Source organism: Oncorhynchus nerka, linkage group LG23, assembly GCF_034236695.1.
Source record: "Oncorhynchus nerka isolate Pitt River linkage group LG23, Oner_Uvic_2.0, whole genome shotgun sequence".
Taxonomy (NCBI): domain Eukaryota; kingdom Metazoa; phylum Chordata; class Actinopteri; order Salmoniformes; family Salmonidae; genus Oncorhynchus; species Oncorhynchus nerka.
Window position 1 is genome coordinate 55,865,037 of NC_088418.1, and position 20,265 is coordinate 55,885,301.

Genomic DNA, 20,265 nt, shown 5'->3' on the forward strand with positions numbered 1-20,265 from the left:
GTGCCTTGTTACAATTTAAAGAAATTCCACAAATTCCTTCCAAATGCATTTGAGCCAATTAGTTGTGTTGTGACAAGGTAAGGGTCGTATACAGAAGATGGCCCTATTTGGCAAAAGACCAAGTCCATATTATGGCAAGAACAGCTCAAATAAGCAAAGAGAAAATGACAGTCCATTACTTAAAGACATGAAGGTCAGTCAATCTGGAAAATGTCTAAAGTTTCTTAGAGGATAAGTTCATTAGAGTTACCAGCCTCAGAAATTGCAGCCCAAATAAATGCTTCACAGAGTTCAAGTAAGAGACACATCTCAACATCAACTGTTCAGAGGAGACAGTGTGAATCAGGTCTTCATGGTCGAATTGCTGCAAAGAAACCATTACTAAAGGACACCAATAAAAAGATAAATGTTTGGGCCAATAAACATGAGCAATGGTCCTTATACCGGTGGAAATCTGATGGTCTGATGAGTCCAAATTTGAGATTCTTGGATCCAAATTTGAGATTCTTGGATCCAAACGCTGCGTCTTTGTGAGACCAGACTAGGTTAACGGATGATCTCTGCATGTGTGGTTCCCACCATGAAGCATGGAGGTGGTGGTGTGATGGTGCTTTGCTGGTGACACCATCTGTGATTTATTTAGAATTCAAGGCACACTTAACCAGCATGGCTCCCACAGCATTCTGCAGCGATACGCCATCCCATCTGTTTTGCACTTAGTGGGACTATCATTTGTTTTTCAACAGGATAATGACCCATCACACTTCCAGGCTGTGGAAGGGCTATTTGACCAAGGAGAGTGATGGGGTGCTGCATCAGATGAGCTGGCCTCAACAATCACCAGACCTCAACCCAAGTGAGATGTTTTGGGATGAGTTGGACCGCAGTGAAGGAAAAGCAGCCAACAAGTGCCCAGCATATGTGGGAACACCTTCAAGACTGTTGGAAAAGCATTCCAGATGAAGCTGGTTGTGAGAATGCCAAGAGTGTGCAAAGCTGTCATCAAGGCAAAGGGTGGCTACTTTGAAGAATCTAAAATATAACATGATTTGTTTAACACTTTTTTGGTTACTGATTCTATAGGTGTGATTTCATAGTTTTGATCTCTTCAGTATTATTCTACAATGTGGAAAATAGTAAAAATAAACAAAAACCCTTGAATGAGTAGGTGTGTCCACACTTTTGACTGGTACATCTATAGTTTTAGCCCTGTGGTTAGACATTTGAGCCTCTCCCATCCTCTCCTAATTCCCTTCAACGAGGAGGATGAAAGGCAGTATCACCAGGTGGGATGTCATTGACCCATGTGATGCGCTGCAGATGTGGATTTCTGAATGTGTCCTGAAAGTCACATACCACACATTTTAAAAGCAAAGAAAAACAGATTACATATCGATTCCAAAAAAATGTTGGGTGCAAGAGGCCTGAGCGGAAGCTTATTTGTTGGACTTGGAAAAGCCATGTTTCCAGCATGTACTATAATCTGCTCGACAGCATCTGTCAACCGGCTCCAAAAGGTCAACCTTCACAGAAATGTAGAAGAGAAACATAAATATTGGGATAAATAAATAAACAAGTCTTCCCTAAAAGGCAGCCAGGGAGAGTGTGAACGCTGTGGTTTCTGTGGTAACAGGGGCTAGAGGATGTCACGTGATCAGCCATCCCTCTTGCAAAGGTCAATTCTATAAATTACACAAGTCAGTGGAAAAGCCTGGGCTCATAAAGCTGTCTCCTCTGCTCATCTACCATTCCAAAAAATTATAGTTCCAAAACCTCCCTCTGGTGTCTGACTTGTACCATTTTATCTATGGCTTTGGTGCAATTGTCACTCAGAACGTGGTACATTCACAACTCTTAGTTCAACACTCAAAACAGAAATCAAAAAGGCAGTTTCAAAACAAAGCACATTTGCAATTGACTAAGTACAAGACACAAGATCATAGACACTTGTGTTTCATCTAAAAATACATGTTTCATATTGCAATTCATGTTTGTTTTTATTTAACTAGGCACGTCAGTTAAGAACAATTTACAATGACGGCCTACATCAGCCGAACGACACTGGGACAATTGTGCGCCGCCCTACAAGGACTCCCAATCACAGCCGGTTGTGATACAGCCTGGATTCAAACCAGGGTGTCTGTAGTGATGCCTCATGCAGTGCCTTAGACCACTGCGCCACTCGGGAACCCATGTTCATATAAAGCTATTTCACAATGCAATGTTCACATTACTTTTGATATGATTCTCTTCTATTTGCTTAAAATACATGTTATAACTTAATCTGACTGTCCTTAATTGATGACAACTTAAAGTTTGGTAAAGCTATAGATTTTACATGGTTTGTCAACTACATAATGTATGTAACAAATTAAAGTTTATTGGTTGCGTACAAGGATTAGCAGGTGTTACAGCAGGTGCAGTGAAATGCTTGTATTTCTAGCTCCTACAGTGCAGTAATACAATACCAATATGCAAATATTTCAGAAAGTCCAAAACAAGAAACACATCCCTTATACAGTAAACCTGTATCCAAAATGTATTTGCTGGGGCCACACTGCTCTACAAAAATTGCATTGGCCAATACAGTACTGTAACACAGTAGTATTCCATTTACATAGCAGACACTTTTATCAAATGTGACTACAGTCCACATATTTGGTATGTGACCCAAGCAGGAATCGAAACCCACAACTCGTGTTGCTAGTGCCATGTTCTTATGTACTGAGCCACATACATGACCACTACAATAAATACAGAACTGTAAAATACAATACAGATGGAAGACATAGGACCTACATCCCCATGGGCGTGCCACCCTCCCTTCAGGCCATGGATGAGGCACGCAATGCCTGGAAATCATACAAGCAGTAGGCCTTGAAGAATAACTGGTTTCCATCACTGCTGAAACAATGGAACGTCTTGCTTTCTCATATTGGAGGACTGCACTGGGAAACATCCCAGACCAGTACCACAGCCACATCCTAAGAGCAGCAGCATGGGAACCCTAGTCCTGAGGATTGATATCAGGGGCTTATTTAAGAGGCATTTATGTACATATTTGAGGGGGATCAGCCTCACAGTTCAGAATGTGAGTGAGTTTTGCACGTTACCTGCTATGATCCCATCCATTTGCTCCAAGGCGGCGGCCAACATCTCGCTGGCATCGGACATCATCGTCACCCCCCCCCCACCCCACTGTGAATCTGAAAGAAAACAGAAGTGTCAAGAAAAAGACCAATGTCGCCTCAACAGCCATTGCCCAGAAGACTACAGCCATTGCCCAGAAGACTACAGCCATTGCCCAGAAGACTACAGCCATTGCCCAGAAGACTACAGCCATTGCTCAGAAGACTACAGAGTACAGTACAAGTTAGACGATGTGCGTGTAAAAACATCAGTCTGAAAATGTATGGCATTTCAAAGGCTTTTAAAACTTGAGCAGTAAATTACATTCACCCCCTGTGAAGTTCAAGTCTACACATTACACACAGACAGAACTAAAGTGGACAGAGACCACCCAAGAGACAGGACCCCCTACATTACAACACTAGCAGATTTGACAACTTTAGTGGTAATTACAGTAATATTTGATGAAAGGCGTTTCTATGCACCTTAATTTGTAAGCCATGTCCTGGTAGTAATGATCATGTTCTAGCCTACAGTTAGTTGTAGAAGGAAACTGCAAATAAGATGTAGGTTTTTCTCCCTCCATGTGAATGGGACATTAGTGAATTCCCATGTCTTGTGTGATCAAGTGTAATTACAATGCATGGCAGAGGAACTGTGGAAAAGGATTGTCTCCATCTAGGACCATGGCATTGCGAGTGAAGTGAACTGTAAGTAACCACAACATGAGAGTCAAAAACAAAGAGGAGTTCTCAGAGGCAAAACCATAACAATGATTTCTCACCCCAGCAAAGATTCCCTGAGACCAGTCATGGGGATTGAGAGTTGGTTCTTATCTGGAATAATGGTCCCATTCTACCAGGGATCTCTCCCCACAGCGTGTTGGCTTGACTGGAAATCCAAGCTTCCATAACAAAGCATCACTCCCAGCCTCCTGACCTCAGGATGTCACATGCAGCTCATTCACTTAAATGGACCAGATAACTTCACTTTCATGGTAGGCCTAATGTTATATTACATATTGAATTCACGAAAATAAATGTACAATCTGAATGAGAAATGTAAAATAGCCTGAGAGGATATGAAATCATCACGACGCAAAGTCAATTGAATTGGAGTGTAATGAGAGTGCTCTCCTTGTCCAGGGCAGAAGGGCAGCATAACTCAGGGTTGGAGGGGGGGGGGCCTCTTATAGCCTCATTGATCTTTATTAGAGGCAGGGAGAAGGAGCCTGCACATTCAACACTGAGGGCATTGTGTCCAGTCACTCACTTCCATCATGGGCCCTTTAGGCTACATGGGTAATACTCCCTCCAAAATAGGCTCACATTCACCTTGCTATACAGCTGCACTACTCAATAAACAATGATTCATTGTGCCAGCGATGGAAGTGCAACTGAAAAGGGAGTTGCGCAAACAGAAACATTTTCCAGTAGAAAACAATTCCCATTTTATAAAGATGCCCACATAATTATCTTGGATGGTTCACAACCTTCAAAAAGCCACATAAAGCAGAATCAATGTTCACTGTACATTCCAACTGAAATAATCTGAACGACGTTATCGCCAAGATGAATTATTTGCTGACTTTTTCGGCTGAAATGTACTTAGTTATCTTAGTTAGATGTAAAATTACGCAACTAAGATCTCTTCGGGAAAAACTTCAAAACTAATGACAGATCTCTTGAGTTATCTTACATTAATTCTGATTATTTTGGAGGAAGTGTATACTGGCTACAGCATCTCAAAACGGACACTACTGCCGCTCTTTCTTATAAGAGAGTACGCGAGCACACTCATTCGGTTAGCCGAGTATGGCTAGGCGCCAGCCAAACTGAAACATGGTGACGCCTTTAGTACCATTGCTTTTTCCTCCCAAGGCATTTCCTTCTGATGGAGGGCCATCTCACACCCCAAGAGGGAAACCCAAAACGTGGTTGTATTCTAACTGAAACAGCAGTTTAAGAATCCAAACATGAACTTTCCCTCTCTGGGATAGTAAAATGAAACTAACAAGGAGCATAAAGAAAGGGTAGAGGTAAGGCACTAACGCAGGCAAACTTAAGTTACTGTGACATAATTCAGGTGGTCGAATCCTTCGAGACACAGGAGTTTGTACAAAAGTTTCTACCAAATTAAAGATCAGTAAATTTGCCAAGATATCATATAACTTCTTTAACTTTCATCCTCTTTTACCCCTTCTGCTTCTCCCTCACAGCTTGAGGTCACAGTAAATTAAATGATACATTCTGGATCAGAACATGAGTATTATTCCAGTCTCACATGACTGATAGTTAATAGGGGATGACCATAACAGTTAACATGTGATGTAAATACATTAAATGGGCAACTGCACTTCTGGATTTGGCCTCGTTTTGAATATTATTTTATAAGCAAAGAGTTTGCGGCCATGACTGAAGCCAAACCAGAGTTGTCTTGTGGGTGTGTTATATTCACATATCGTACCCTGGCAGGTACTGTTTGTCCCTCATGAGTCACCATAGCAACAACATAGTGATTCTGACTATTTTAAAACCAAGTGGCTAAGATAAATCAAGAAATCTGTCATTAAGATGTTTGTGCACCTTAGCAATTTGAAATCTAGCTAAGGTGTTTCGTGCAGTGTTTCTCAAGTAAAAAAGTTGCATTAAAAACGAGTCAGTGCATTGCATACAGTGTATCAAGTGAGGAAAGTCTGGCTGTGTCCTCAGGACTGATTTCTTAGAACAGGTCTACAACGTCCTCATCTGCAAGCTGTCAAACTATCCTACATAAATGTCCATCGAAACGGACCCATGAGCACCAACATCTGATGTTCATAGGTGCATATCAAATTGTGTGTCAAATGAAAGCGAAGAGTCTATATTTTTGTGAAATGAAGGCAATAACATTTTCCATCTAAATTTGGCAAAATTTTATTATTTGATTTCTGTATTAACAGATGGAAACATGGTCTTAGAAAACATCTACCAGAAAAAGTCTTTAAAAGTATCAGAAATACATCAAAACACAATAATGTTGACGTAAAGTCCCCTACCAAGTAATATCAACACATATTTAGTTTTGGATACATTTTTTACCTCCACGTCTAAGAAAGTGTGCCTTGCAATTCCTTAAAAATGTTTTAAAAAATCTTAAGATATTTTCCAAATCTCTCCCCTTCATGAGGAAGGATAATGAGTTCACAGAAGTAACAAGTAAATGTTAGACCTTCCAATTAGTTAATTAAAATTGATATCAGTAAAATCATTAAGTGATTAAAACTCGTAATTCCGTAACCAAATTGTTATCGCAATTACCCAAAACAATCTAAGGAATTATTGCAACTGAATTGGCTACAATGAGAAATTATAAGTCACAAACCACAGTTGGGTCACCTGCTACTGTCCTCCTATTGGCATACTGTTATGTTCAGCTCATAACTGTTTTGTCTTTCTGATGACTGGTGGTCAAACCAAGAGAGTTAAAACAGTCAGTCTGGATAATCTCTCAGTCTCCGTCAAACCCTAACCAGGACGACACTGAGCCGATTGTGCGCCGCCCTATGACACCTACCTATGAGCTCCCACTCCTTCCATTTACTTTAACCAGGCATCCTCACCCACTGAGCACCGACCGTCGAAAAATAGTTGATATTCGGTCAGTTCACCCTGGCCTTGATGTTAACGTCCACAGATGGACCGGACCAAATCTGAACCCATCAGACATTTGTTTCACAAGTTTGGATAGTACAGTGAGTAGAGTACAGTAGTATATTGTATTGAGCTGTACTCTACCATATTCTACTCTACTCAACCGAGCTCCTGTCCAAACCTGTGAAACATGAAATTAATTTCCATAATTATGCATTTCCGATGAACGATATATCGGTGAACATATTGGAATCGGACAATATTAGCTAAAAATGCCGGCATCGGCGCACAGTCTAGTTTAACACTGATGTGCGTACCTATATAACGTACACTACCGTTCAAAAGTTTGGGGTCACTTAGAAATGTCCTTGTTTTTGAAAGAAAAGCATATTTTTTGTCCATTAAAATAGCATCCAATTGATCAGAAATACAGTGTAGACATTGTTAATGTTGTAAATGACTATTGTAGCAGGAAACGGCAGATTTTTTATGGAATATTTACATAGGCGTACAGAGGCCCATTATCAGCAACCATCACTCCTGTGTTCCAATGGCACATTGTGTTAGCTAATCCAAGTTTATCATTTTAAAAAACAAATTGATCAATAGAAAACCCTTTTGCAATGAGTCAGATGCGAGGGATATACTATGGACACCCGACCAGGCCCAGATCCCCGTGATTCGCTGGAAAAGGAAATGTAGGTTTCGCGGAAAGAGATAAGGATGCCATGTGAGGATCAGGCGAAAAGTGGATACACTCCCCTTGCCTTCCATTCTCAATCGCTGGAAAATAAATGGAACAAACTAAAAGCACATATATTCTACCAATGGGACATTAAAAACAAATATCTTATGTTTCACCAAGTCGTAGCTGAACGACGACATTAAGAACATACAGCTGGCAGGTTATACACTATCGACAGGACAGAACAGCAGCCTCTGGTAAGACCGGGCGGGGGCCTATGCATATTTGTAAGCAATAGCTGGTGCACGATATGTAAGGGTTTTGCTCGCCAAAGGGAGAGTATCTCATATAAGCTGTAGACCACATTATCTACCTAGAGAGTTGTCATCTGCATTTTTTCGTTAGGGTTTACATACCGCCACAGCCCGAGGCTGGCACTAAAACTGCACTCAATTAGCTGTATTCCGCCATAAGCAAACAGGAAAACGCTCATCCAGAGACGACGCTCCTAGTGGCAGGGGACTTTAATGCAGGGAAACTTACCTAATTTCTATCAGCATGTTAAATGTGCAACCAGAGGGGGGAATTATTCTAGACCACCTTTTCTCCACACACTGAGACACGTACAAAACACTCCCTCACCCTCCATTTGGCAAATCTGACTATAACTCTATCCTCCTGATTCCTGCTTACAAGCAAAAATTTAAGCAGGAAGAACCAGTGACTCGGTCTATAAAAAAGTGGTCAGATGAAGCAGATGCTGAACTACAGGACTTGTTTGCTAGCACAGACTGGCCCGGGTATCCTGGAAGGACATTGACCTCATCCCGTCAGTTGAGGATGCCTGGTCATTCTTTAAAAGTAACTTCCTCACCATTTTAGATAAGCATGCTCCGTTCAAAAAATGCAGAACCAAGAACAGATACAGCCCTTGGTTCACTCCAGACCTGACTGCCCTCGACCAGCACAAAAACATCCTGTGGCGGACTGCAATAGCATCGAATAGTCCCCGTGATATGCAACTGTTCAGGGAAGTCAGGAACCAATACACGCAGTCAGTCAGGAAAGCTAAGGCCAGCTTCTTCAGGCAGAAGTTTGCATCCTGTAGCTCCAACTCCAAAAAGTTCTGGGACACTGAAGTCCATGGAGAACAAGAGCACCTCCTCCCAGCTGCCCACTGCACTGAGGCTAGGTAACACGGTCTCCACCGATAAATCCATGATTATCGAAAACTTCAATAAGCATTTCTCAACGGCTGGCCATGCCTTCCGCCTGGCTATTCCAACCTCGGCCAACAGCTCCGCCCCCCCGCAGCTCCTCGCCCAAGCCTCTCCAGGTTCTCCTTTACCCAAATCCAGATAGCAGATGTTCTGAAAGAGCTGCAAAACCTGGACCCGTACAAATCAGCTGGGCTTGACAATCTGGACCCTCTATTTCTGAAACTATCCGCCGCCATTGTCGCAACCCCTATTACCAGCCTGTTCAACCTCTCTTTCATATCGTCCGAGATCCCAAAGGATTGGAAAGCTGCCACAGTCATCCCCATCTTCAAAGGGGGAGACATCCTGGACCCAAACTGTTATAGACCTATATCCATCCTGCCCTGCCTATCTAAGGTCTTCGAAAGCCAAGTCAACAAACAGGTCACTGACCATCTCGAATCCCACCGTACCTTCTCCGCTGTGCAATCTGGTTTCCGAGTCGGTCACGGGTGCACCTCAGCCACACTCAAGGTACTAAACGATATCATAACCGCCATCGATAAAAGACAGTACTGTGCAGCCGTCTTCATCGACCTTGCCAAGGCTTTCGACTCTGTCAATCACCATATTCTTATCGGCAGACTCAGTAGCCTCGGTTTTTCGGATGACTGCCTTGCCTGGTTCACCAATTACTTTGCAGACAGAGTTCAGTGTGTCAAATCGGAGGGCATGCTGTCCGGTCCTCTGGCAGTCTCTATGAGGGTGCCACAGGGTTCAATTCTCGGGCCGACTCTTTTCTCTGTATATATCAATGATGTTGCTCTTGCTGCGGGCGATTCCCTGATCAACCTCTACGCAGACGACACCATTCTATATACTTTTTTATATACATTCTATATACTACTTTTCTATATACTTTTTTGTGCTATCTAACCTCCAAACGAGCTTCAATGCCATACAGCACTCCTTCCGTGGCCTCCAACTGCTCTTAAACGCTAGTAAAACCAAATGCATGCTTTTCAACCGATCGCTGCCTGCACCCGCATGCCCGACTAGCATCACCACCCTGAATGGTTCCGACCTTGAATATGTGGACATCTATAAGTACCTAGGTGTCTGGCTAGACTGCAAACTCTCCTTCCAGACTCATAAAACATCTCCAATCGAAAATCAAATCAAGAGTCGGCTTTCTATTCCGCAACAAAGCCTCCTTCACTCACGCCGCCAAGCTTACCCTAGTAAAACTGACTATCCTACCGATCCTCGACTTCGGCGATGTCATCTACAAAATGGCTTCCAACACTCTACTCAGCAAACTGGATGCAGTCTATCACAGTGCCATCCGTTTTGTCACTAAAGCACCTTATACCACTGCGACTTGTATGCTCTAGTCGGCTGGCCCTCGCTACATATTCGTCGCCAGACCCACTGGCTCCAGGTCATCTACAAGTCCATGCTAGGTAAAGCTCCGCCTTATCTCAGTTCACTGGTCACAATGGCAACACCCATCCGTAGCACGCGCTCCAGCAGGTGTATCTCACTGATCAACCCTAAAGCCAACACCTCATTTGGCCGCCTTTCGTTCCAGTACTCTGCTGCCTGTGACTGGAACGAACTGCAAAAATCGCTGAAGTTGGAGACTTTTATCTCCCTCACCAACTTCAAACATCAGCTATCTGAGCAGCTAACCGATCGCTGCAGCTGTACATAGTCTATTGGTAAATAGCCCACCCATTTTCACCTACCTCATTCCCATACTGTTTTTATACTGTTTTTATTTATTTACTGTTCTGCTCTTTTGCACACCAATATCTCTACCTGTACATGACCATCTATCACTCCAGTGTTAATCTGCAAAATTGTAATTATTCACCTACCTCCTCATGCCTTTTGCACACATTGTATATAGACTGCCCCGTCCCCATAGTGACTGTACATACATACCCCAACCAGAAACCATGGATTAGAGTTGCCGCTTTCAAGAACCCGGAAGCTTATAAGAAGTCCTGCTATGCCCTCCGACGAACCAACAAACAGGCAATGTGTCAATACAGGACTGAGATCAAATCGTACTACACCGGCTCCGACGCTCGTCGGATGTGGCAGGGTTTGCAAACTATTAGACTACAAAGGGAAGCACAGCCGAGAGCTGCCCAGTGACACAAACCTACCAGATGAGCAAAATAACTTATATGCTCGCTTCGAGGCAAGCAACACTGAAACATGCATTAGGGCATCAGCTGTGCCGGACAACTGTGTAATCACTCTCTCCACAGCCGATGTGAGTAAGACCTTTAAACAGATCAACATTCACAAGGCCGCTGGGCCAGATGGATTAACAGGACTCCGAGCATGCGCTGACTAACTGGCAAGTGTCTTCACTGAAATTTTCAACCTCTCCCTGTCGGAGTCTGTAATACCAACATGTTTCAAGCAGACCACCATAGTCCCTGTGCCCAAGAAGACTAAGGTAACCTGCCTAAATGACTACCAACCAGTAGCACTCACATCTGTAGCCATGAAATGCTTTGAAAGACTGGTTATGGCTCACATCAACACCATCATCCCAGAAACCCTAGACCCACTCCAATTTGCATACCGCACCAACAGATCCACAGATGATGCAATCTCTATTGCACTCCACACTTCCCTTTCCCACCTGGACAAAAGGAACACCTATGTGAGAATGCTATTCATTGACTACAGCTCAGCGTTCAACACCAGTGCCCTCAAAGCTCATCAATAAGCTAAGGACCCTGGGACTAAACACCTCCCTCTGCAACTGGATCCTGGACTTCCTAACGGGCCGCCCCCAGGTGGTAAGGGCAGGTAACAACACATCCACCACGCTGACCCTGTATGGCCCAGTACATCACCAGGGCCAAGCTTCCTGCTATCCAGAACCTCTATACCAGGCAGTGTCAGAGGACTCCAGCCACCCTGGTCATGGAATGTTCTCGGCTACCGCACGGCAAGCGATACTGGAGTACAAAGTCCAGGTCCAAGAGGCTTCTAAACAGCTTCTACCCCCAAGCCATAAGACTCCTGAACAGCTAATCAAATGGCTACCCAGACTATTTGTATCTGCACAGTTCCTCCACTAAATTTATCTTTGTACATTTTTCTATAGAAGTTGTTAAAAGTAGTCCTTGTGCACAGAGTTGTATGGTTTGTTAAACGTTGAAATCAATGGTTTTCGTTTGTTTCTTTAATTTAAAATGTATGTCAAAGCTTGATTCTGTTACCATGGAATCGCCCTAAAGCACAAGCTTTATCAGTGCCCAAAATCACTCGCTAGCTAAGTTTCAACTCTGTGTTTGTCAGTGACGCTACGTAACAGGTAGTAGCTAGCAGGTACAGTGAGCCAGATTCAGCTTATTAAGTCACTGGCGAGGTGTGCGCTCCGGTGCCGTTTATTTGTTTACACCTTTCTCAACATCTATCACCAGAATGTGTCTGTCTGGCAGTGTTTCATAGGGAATCATGTTACAAAACAGGTTACAGGGGGGATACAAGATGCTCACCGATGGGTTTTGGAATATTGATAATACAATATATCAAGAGTGCTCTGTTAGTTTCAATTCTGCCCCCAAAAAGTGGCAGACTCAAATGATTGACACCAAACACATCAGCAAGTGGCCACTCCATAAAGGGCCTAGGGCCAAAAGTTATTTCAACATAATGTGTGGTCTTATGTAAACCAGTCTGAGGCACTGTGTAATGGGCAGGTCTGTCTCACTGTCTGGAGGTTCTGGTTGCTATGATTGGATAGAGCGTGGGCAGCTGATGGATCGCAATCAGTACAGCTGCTTCTCTAGTGTTAGTGGGCACTGGGCATGATGATTGCAATCCATACCCAAACCCCGCGTAAGTTGTGAAAAACTAACATACAAAGTCTCGTACAAAACTGAGTTGACTTACCGAACAAAATTATCCTGTAGTCAATTTCAACACTAGAATTGATGTTCCTGACTCATACCGATGCCACAAAGGCAGTTTAAAACCAGATAAGTTGGTTCTAAAAGGGGCAGTTTACATTTAATAGCTGAGAACATGGCCTTTATCTAATATTAAAATCTGGACCTAATTGAAATCAACTGAAGCAAACCTTTTCAAAGTAGAGTGCAATGGACAAAATGGAAAAACAAGTACAATTGTAATGCGTGTCTTTACTAAAACGGGTAGTGGGAATTAACACCACATAGCCCATCTTCTCAAAATGACTCACTGAACCAGTAAAGTACCACTCTATGGTGAAGAAGAAAGAGTTTTCCATTGCTGTTATAACAATCAGTGGCTGGCAGATTCACCCAAACAAGTTTTAAAACCACAATCTATTCAGCCTTGTAAAGTACTGTCTGCCAGTAATGGAAACTCGTCGGCTCTAGGCTACACAGGCAGTTCTACTGTGGGTAAGGCATTAAAACAGTTTTATTCCAGAGCAGTTCAGTGCTCAGTATGTGTCAGTTCAGTAACCAACACCAGCATCTCTGTGACCTGTATGACCAGTACTCTGTAACTCCCTCCCCTGGATTCCTTTAAACCTCCTCCAGATTGATTTTCTCTCTCAAAAGTTTGGACACACCTACTCATTCAAGGTTTAAATGTACATTGTAGAATAATAGTGGAGCTATCAAAACTATGAAGGAAAAAAAGTTAGGCAAATCAATATATATTTTATATTTGAGATTCTTCGAAGTAGCCACCCTTTTCTTTGATTACACCTTTGTACACTCCTGGCATTCTATCAACCAGTTTCACCTGGAATGCTTTTCAAAAGTCTTGAAGGATTTCCCACATATGCTGAGCACTTGTTGCCTGCTTTTCCTTCACGCTGTGGTTCAACTCATCCCAAACCATCTCAATTGAGATGTATTGCTTTTTGTTTGGTATACATTTTAAAGTGAAACATGTGACTGTCGGCGTAATTCTGTTACCATGGAGTTTCCCCTAATATAATCTCACAGATAACAACCAATCCACTACACTGGGTATTGTGTGTAAACTCCTCTGAACAACCAGCGGGTCGCTTCTTTTTCAAAGCATCAAAGCTTTCCAAGTCCTCAGACAAAACTAAGGCCTACCACTAGAAAATAAGACATTTCAATCTCTTAGGGGAAAAGGTTCTCTACGTGAATGTTTTCCTAGTAAGGCCTCATTATTGAATGTGTGCATTGTAAGCGAAGGCTAACCCATTTGTCTCAGGTTTGCCTTTGAAATCATTGGGTAGCTGTTATTTTGGTTTATTTACATAGTTTGACAACCAGTAGAGATATGGAGGGGGAGGGGCGACTCATTCGAAAAGAAAAACACACTGCCTGGCCCATTGACGAGCCTCACACACACACACTCGAGCACTCGTACACACACGCATTCTAATAGCTATAGAGTTCCACCTGTGCTTCAGAACTAAACTGGCGTATGGAATTGTCTCCCCTTCAGCTGGTGAGCTGTTGTTTAACAGGGGGCTCAGTGTAGGGTAGAGAATTGAAATACCCCATATAACACAATGATTCCGTCATGCAAATTATGAATGTCTTAACAGTAGTACTGGATGTTGGTTTGGTCATACAGCACCTAAAAACACAACATCAGGTGCTTTCAGTCTTCAGTGCCAGGAAGTAAAGCAAAACAAAAACATACAACTACATGAGGTCAGGTTGCAGTAGTAATAGTAGGTTGGGACTTCACCCCTGTGGTCGTGGTGGCCGTAGCCATGGCACACAAACAGCTCTTTGTCCTGCACAGAGTCACATGGAAAGCAAGGGATAGAGAACACAAGGTATGGACGTTTTACACATGTCCGAACTAAATTACAGACAAAAACACACTTGGGCAAGGTCACAGGCAGGGCAGAGTACAGGGAGAAAATGCTGTGTTGGACATCTTACTACATGTCTGACTGGCCTTATTGTTCCCTTAGTTGTGGTGACTTGTAGGCCTCAAAGACCCCTTCCAAACAGACTGGTGTTATTATTCAACACACTGCAATTCTGAACAGAGCAATAAAAACACACCCCATCACAACTAATAGCCACGCTGAAACTGAATGTCAGTTTAATTATGGATTTCCTATGTATGTCCTGGGGCTAGTCATCATTAGCTGTAGTTATGATGCGCAGATGTTTGACTATCTGCCACGGTAGACTGAATATGGATTTTGAAGCAGGGCCTGAAAGCTTGGCATGGCTGAACACAAATAATACAGAGACTATCATCTCTGAAGTTAGGCTAGGCTATAAAGTGAACAAGGCTGCTGCCCAAAGCATCCCTGCACTCAGGATGACATTTGCCTTGTCCTGTTAGGAAGTCCTTCCTGTCACATGCTTGAGAAAGGTCTTACTTTCAGTCACACTGCCATTTTCCCAGCTACTACTCAGGGCTCTACACTGACCTTTTTACAAGGAGCAAGTGTTCAACTAAGTTGAAAAATGTAGGAGCACAATTAAAATATTTGAGGTTTTAAATCTTGAATCCTTAATTTTTTTTAAAAAAGCCAAAGATCTTGTTTAGTGGTTTAGTGGGAACAGAAAGCACATTATTCCCATCAGGAATTCCTTAGGCTACTGTAAATGCAAATATGTGTATAAGAATTCAACAACAAATGCAATGAACGAAACAAAGTCTTCACGTTAAAATGTCAAGTACAAGGATCAGGTCTACCCCAGCAATGGCCCAAACTGTTTCTCAGCATTCCGTGTTTGACCAAGAGTTGTGCCTAGGAGCTGTCCCACCACTCAGAATACGCCACCGCAGGAGTCGTCCTCCAGAAGTACGGATGGGATGTCAACCTTTTGGGAAAGTAGGTCTGAATAGTGGAGAACATCCTCAGGACAAAATCTGGTAGAATGGGTGCAGCTGAAGGTTTTTTTTTAAGCTAGATGCTAGACATCTATTCATTTACAATAGCTAGGATAGCTGGGTCTGTCAAATAACTCAGTCGAACACTGGATGAAGGAGCTGTAGGCTAAAATACTTTGCTCTCTGTTCTTCACAACAAACTAGGACCAACCCACACTATATCAATGAACTTCACCTCTGCCGGAACTGACTCAACTCTGCCGGAGGGTCAAACTGACAGGACACACTGCACGAGGAAATTAAAAATGTCAACAAAACTATTCTGCACATAATACTGACATTTTCTTGAAAAAAACTTTTCTTCAAAAGGAGACACCCAGTTGATTGTTTTCTTGGTACTTGGTTGGAGGGCACAGTTGTCAACATAAAGCTGTCACTACAGTTTTTGGAAGTCTGGCCTTACGGCTGTACCTGGCTTGGACAACAACTTTCAGCTGGACTTGTGGTTGTCTTGCAGCACTGATACAGATTTTAAACGATTATCCTTGCAGTCATTGGATACACTACATGTGACTGCATGCTATCCTTAGGACATGTCTTTTTTTTCTTCTTTAAAAATATATATATAATCAAAAATACAGTAATTGGTCTGAGCGCAGTAGACTGAACCAAGGTTGTCTGAGAGTAAATCCTTTGTTATGCTTCCAGCCCCCCCCGAACCCAAGACACCAAATACACAGAGAGATAGCCAAGAGCCAGGACACACAGGCAATATCTCAGGAGCGCTCTTTCCTAGACAACTTAAGACCACAGAGTAATAAATAAAAAAACTATGAGCCCGTAAATAAAAACACATAATGAATGAATTTGGCATGAGCTCTAGATAAATAAAAAAAATTCACCATTCCAACTGTGATGTTTTCGTTGTTGAATTAACTTGGTAAAGTGTCCATGTCTCCCACAATTGCGAGAATGAATCCCCCCTCCCCCTTTTATGAATAGCCCTACAGTTAATGAAATTACCTGAACTGAAGGTAACGTTGACCTACCAACCTGAGGTGTACATACCATATATTGTGGTGGGAAAAGTACCCAATTGTCACACTTGAGTAAAAGTAAAGATACCTTAATAGAAAATGACAACTAAAAGTGAATGTCACCCAGTAAAATCCCACTTGAGTAAAAGTCTAAAAGTATTGGGTTTAAAATATAACGTACGTATAATTGCTCAAATATACTTAAAAGTTAAAGTATAAATAATTTCAAATTCCTTATATTAAGTAAACCAGGCGGCACCATTTATTTTTTATTTACAGATAGCCAGAAGCACACTAACACTCAGGACATCATTTACAAATGAAGCACGTGTTTAGTGAGTCTGCCACATCAGACGCTGTAGAGATGACCGGGAATGTTCTCTTGATAAATGTGTGAATTTGACCATTTTACTGTCCTGCTAAGCATTAAAAAAGTAACGAGTACTTTTGGGTGTCAGGGAAAACATATGGAGTAAAAAGTATAATTTTCTTTAGGAATGTGGTGAAGTAAAAAAGTTGTCAAAAATAGAAATAGTAAAGTACTTAAGTACTTTACACCACTGACCGTTATGTAAAAGCTTCAGTTGCATGCAACACTTTTTAATATTAGTGATGTTATTGCTCATTGCTACACTGTAACCATAATCAAGAGTTGTGGTAAAGGTGAAAATGTATTCAATGTATCAAACTGTTGCCCATTCATTGTTTCCTGAGCGTGCCAACGTTTTCGCGGTCTCATCAACTATTAAGGTACTGATAGCTGTGGACAGCAGTATCCTAACTCAATGAGAAAATAACTTTCCAAGAAAGTTGGTGTCAAATATTTTCAATTGTTTTTCAGTTTAATAGAAATACTACTGTTATTGGCCATAAATAACCCAATGGCGCAGACTAAATGTAAACCATACAATTGACGGTCAAAGAACAAAAAAAACTGGTCCGTGATGACTGAAATACAAAAAAAAAAAAAACACTTACCCAGTTCTAAAAGGAATAACTTCACAGACGTCGACTCCTTGACGGGCGACTTTAACGCTACTCCAAAAGTTCACTTTTCAGGGCTCTCTCGAGCCGTACGCAAACACCTACCGATAGAGCTGCATGGCGAATTCCCAACTTCCCACTGCGCATGCGCCAACCAAGGCCAATCACAGACCACTCTATTGTGTTTGCTATTCAATCCAATTTCAACCCTGTGTAGGTAAAATTACTTTTTGATTTTAATACTATTGGTTTTCATTTTGGAGGGAATAAAATAACTCATAGAAAACTGACCATTATACATGAAACAAATAACATCTATACGGGTGTGATGTGTTTTACTTAATGAATATCAATCAGATTGAATACCATATCATACTGATATGAATATTATTTTGTTGCTCCACCAAGCTGTCTGATAACTGTTTGTTAACAGATTGTCTGTCAGGTTTTTACACAACAGCTGTACATTATGAGTGTTGCTCCTTGTCTCAATCTTTGAGAGACGATGGTGTAGAACATAATTTCATCCTTTTAGGTTCTGATGGTCTCTACGCAACGTAACTTAGCTTGGTGAGCATTCTGCTTTAGGCTGATTTGATAAGGGCACTTCAGTAATCAGTACAATGAGTTTAGAGTTGGAAAGTTATGGAAATTGGGTGCACTCTGAAAATAACAGTGGTCAACAGGCAAATTGACACAGGATTAAATCCTAGTTGTATCAAAGGAAAATATGCACTGGGAAGATACTACTGGGCTTCTGAGTGGCGCAGCGGTCTAAGGCACTGCATTTCAGTGCTATAGGTGCCACTACAGACCCTGGTTTGATCCCGGGCTGTATCACAACCGGCAGTGATCGGGAGACCCATAGGGCAGCGCACAATTGGCCCAGCGTCGTCCGAGTTAGGGGAGTGTTTGGCCGGGGTAGGCCGTCATTGTAAATAGAATTTGTTCTTAACTGACTTGCCTTGTTAAATAAAGGTTAATAATAATAAAATAAAAACGAATAAACCAACAGCCAGTTGAGCATACCTTTGCTTAGAGTACTAAACTCCGTGGTGAAGGAAGTTTCTGATGACTCCTCCAACAGAGTGGAGCAGAGACCAGACTTTGTGGGATCTAGCTCTGACTACATCGATTTGCCCAAGGTCAATACTTCAAAACATTTCAATTGTGGAACACCTACAGTGTACCTACACTTGTCCTCTGCAGTTGCATGCCTTTCTTTGTTTGCTAAAATCCAAATACAACCACCGACTGTTTGCCCATTGCTGTTGCTCTAAGATGGCAACTACGTTATGTGCCAATTGAATCTCAAAAAGGAAACAGTTGGTGGTTGTATTTTATTAACATTTATTGAAAAAGTATGGGTTTCAGCAAAGAAAGGCACGCGACTACAGAGGACAAACATTGATACACAGTAGGCATTTCACAATTTACATTTTTTTAAATATTGACCTTGGACATACTGATGTAGTCAAAGCTGGATTCCACAAGGCCTGGCCTCTGCTCTACTCAGTTGGTGGAGTAACCAGAAAATCCCTTCACCACGGAGTGGAGTATAGTCCACTAACCTTTGCTGGGCATGAAATCAATTCTGACTGCCACTCTTGGAGTAAAGCTAAATGTCTCTCTCTAGTGGTTTTAACAGTCACAGTGCATAATTGATACTGTCAATATATCCAACATAGCCAGCAGCACTGCAAAAACAACACATTCCTGAAACAATAAATTCCTTGTGGCTATCACCTTGGCAACTGGGTGGATCCAGCAATTAATTTCCTGTCAACTCTATTGTTTACTTATTACATACACATCCTCATGGGAGAATCCATTAAGTCTGGAGGAATGTGAACATATTTTTGTTTTTATCTCTTCCTGAAAATCACCACTTGAATGAACTTTCATTTTCCGGAGGAGGTTACAGTCACAGGTTAAAAAGATAACATATTTAATTATTATAACAAAAGTAGGTAATGTAATTAAATCAGCTGCTGATATTCACTGGTATTAGGCTTACATCAAATCAATTTTATTGGTCACATACACATATTTAGCAGATGCTATTGCTGTGTAGCGGAATGCTTGTCATTGTTGTTGTTTCAGATATGCATGGTCTTAATTCTCTGTTTGCATTATTTTGCACAAACCAGTGGATGCTCTGGAACAGGTAAGTGTTTGTCCGGGGTAGAGCCAAAGCATGCACATCCAGTAGCTACCTGAGAACGGCTGATAATGGAGCTCTGATTGATAGAGGAGACAAAAGAACCAGCAGGTGGAGCTGGAGAAGTTCCTACAGCTTAGGGATAGACCTGTAAGGAAATGAGTCACCTGGTCTTGACTTAGATATGATGAATATGGTATAACTACCTACAGTAATAACAGGCAGGTGATAATGGGACACATATTACTGTACTTTACAGGACTACATGGAATTACTGTATGTCCTTATTATCACTCAGAGCATTAGATGTATCATATTTCTCTCCGGAATGTTATGTTATATTATACTCCAGAATGTTATGGAGAGTGATCAGATGAATTGCAATTAATTGCAAAGTCCCTCTTTGCCATGCAAATGAACCGAATCCCCCAAAAACATTTCCACTGCATTTCAGCCCTGCCACAAAAGGACCAGCTGACATCATGTCAGTGATTTTCTCGTTAACACAGGTGTGAGTGTTGACGAGGACAAGGCTGGAGATCACTCTGTCATGCTGATTGAGTTTGAATAACAGACTGGAAGCTTCAAATGGAGGGTGGTAATTGGAATCATTGTTCTTCCTCTGTCAACCATG

The 20,265-nt window shown here is 42.0% G+C and overlaps 1 protein-coding gene across 2 annotated transcripts in view; it reads right to left on the reverse strand.

The window, feature by feature from the left end:
* The window catches only part of LOC115107098 (liprin-beta-1-like), a 32,306-nt gene extending 14,694 nt beyond the window's left edge, over positions 1 to 17,612 (reverse strand). For both annotated transcript variants that reach the window (XM_029630482.2, XM_029630481.2), the window contains exons 1-2: positions 17,465 to 17,612; positions 3,114 to 3,206 (exon numbers count right to left, since the gene is read on the reverse strand). In XM_029630482.2, the coding sequence (XP_029486342.2) occupies positions 3,114 to 3,177 (64 nt within the window). In that variant the 5' untranslated portion in view covers positions 3,178 to 3,206; positions 17,465 to 17,612. The remainder of the gene's footprint in view (positions 1 to 3,113; positions 3,207 to 17,464) is intronic.
* Between the last annotated feature and the right edge of the window lie 2,653 nt (positions 17,613 to 20,265).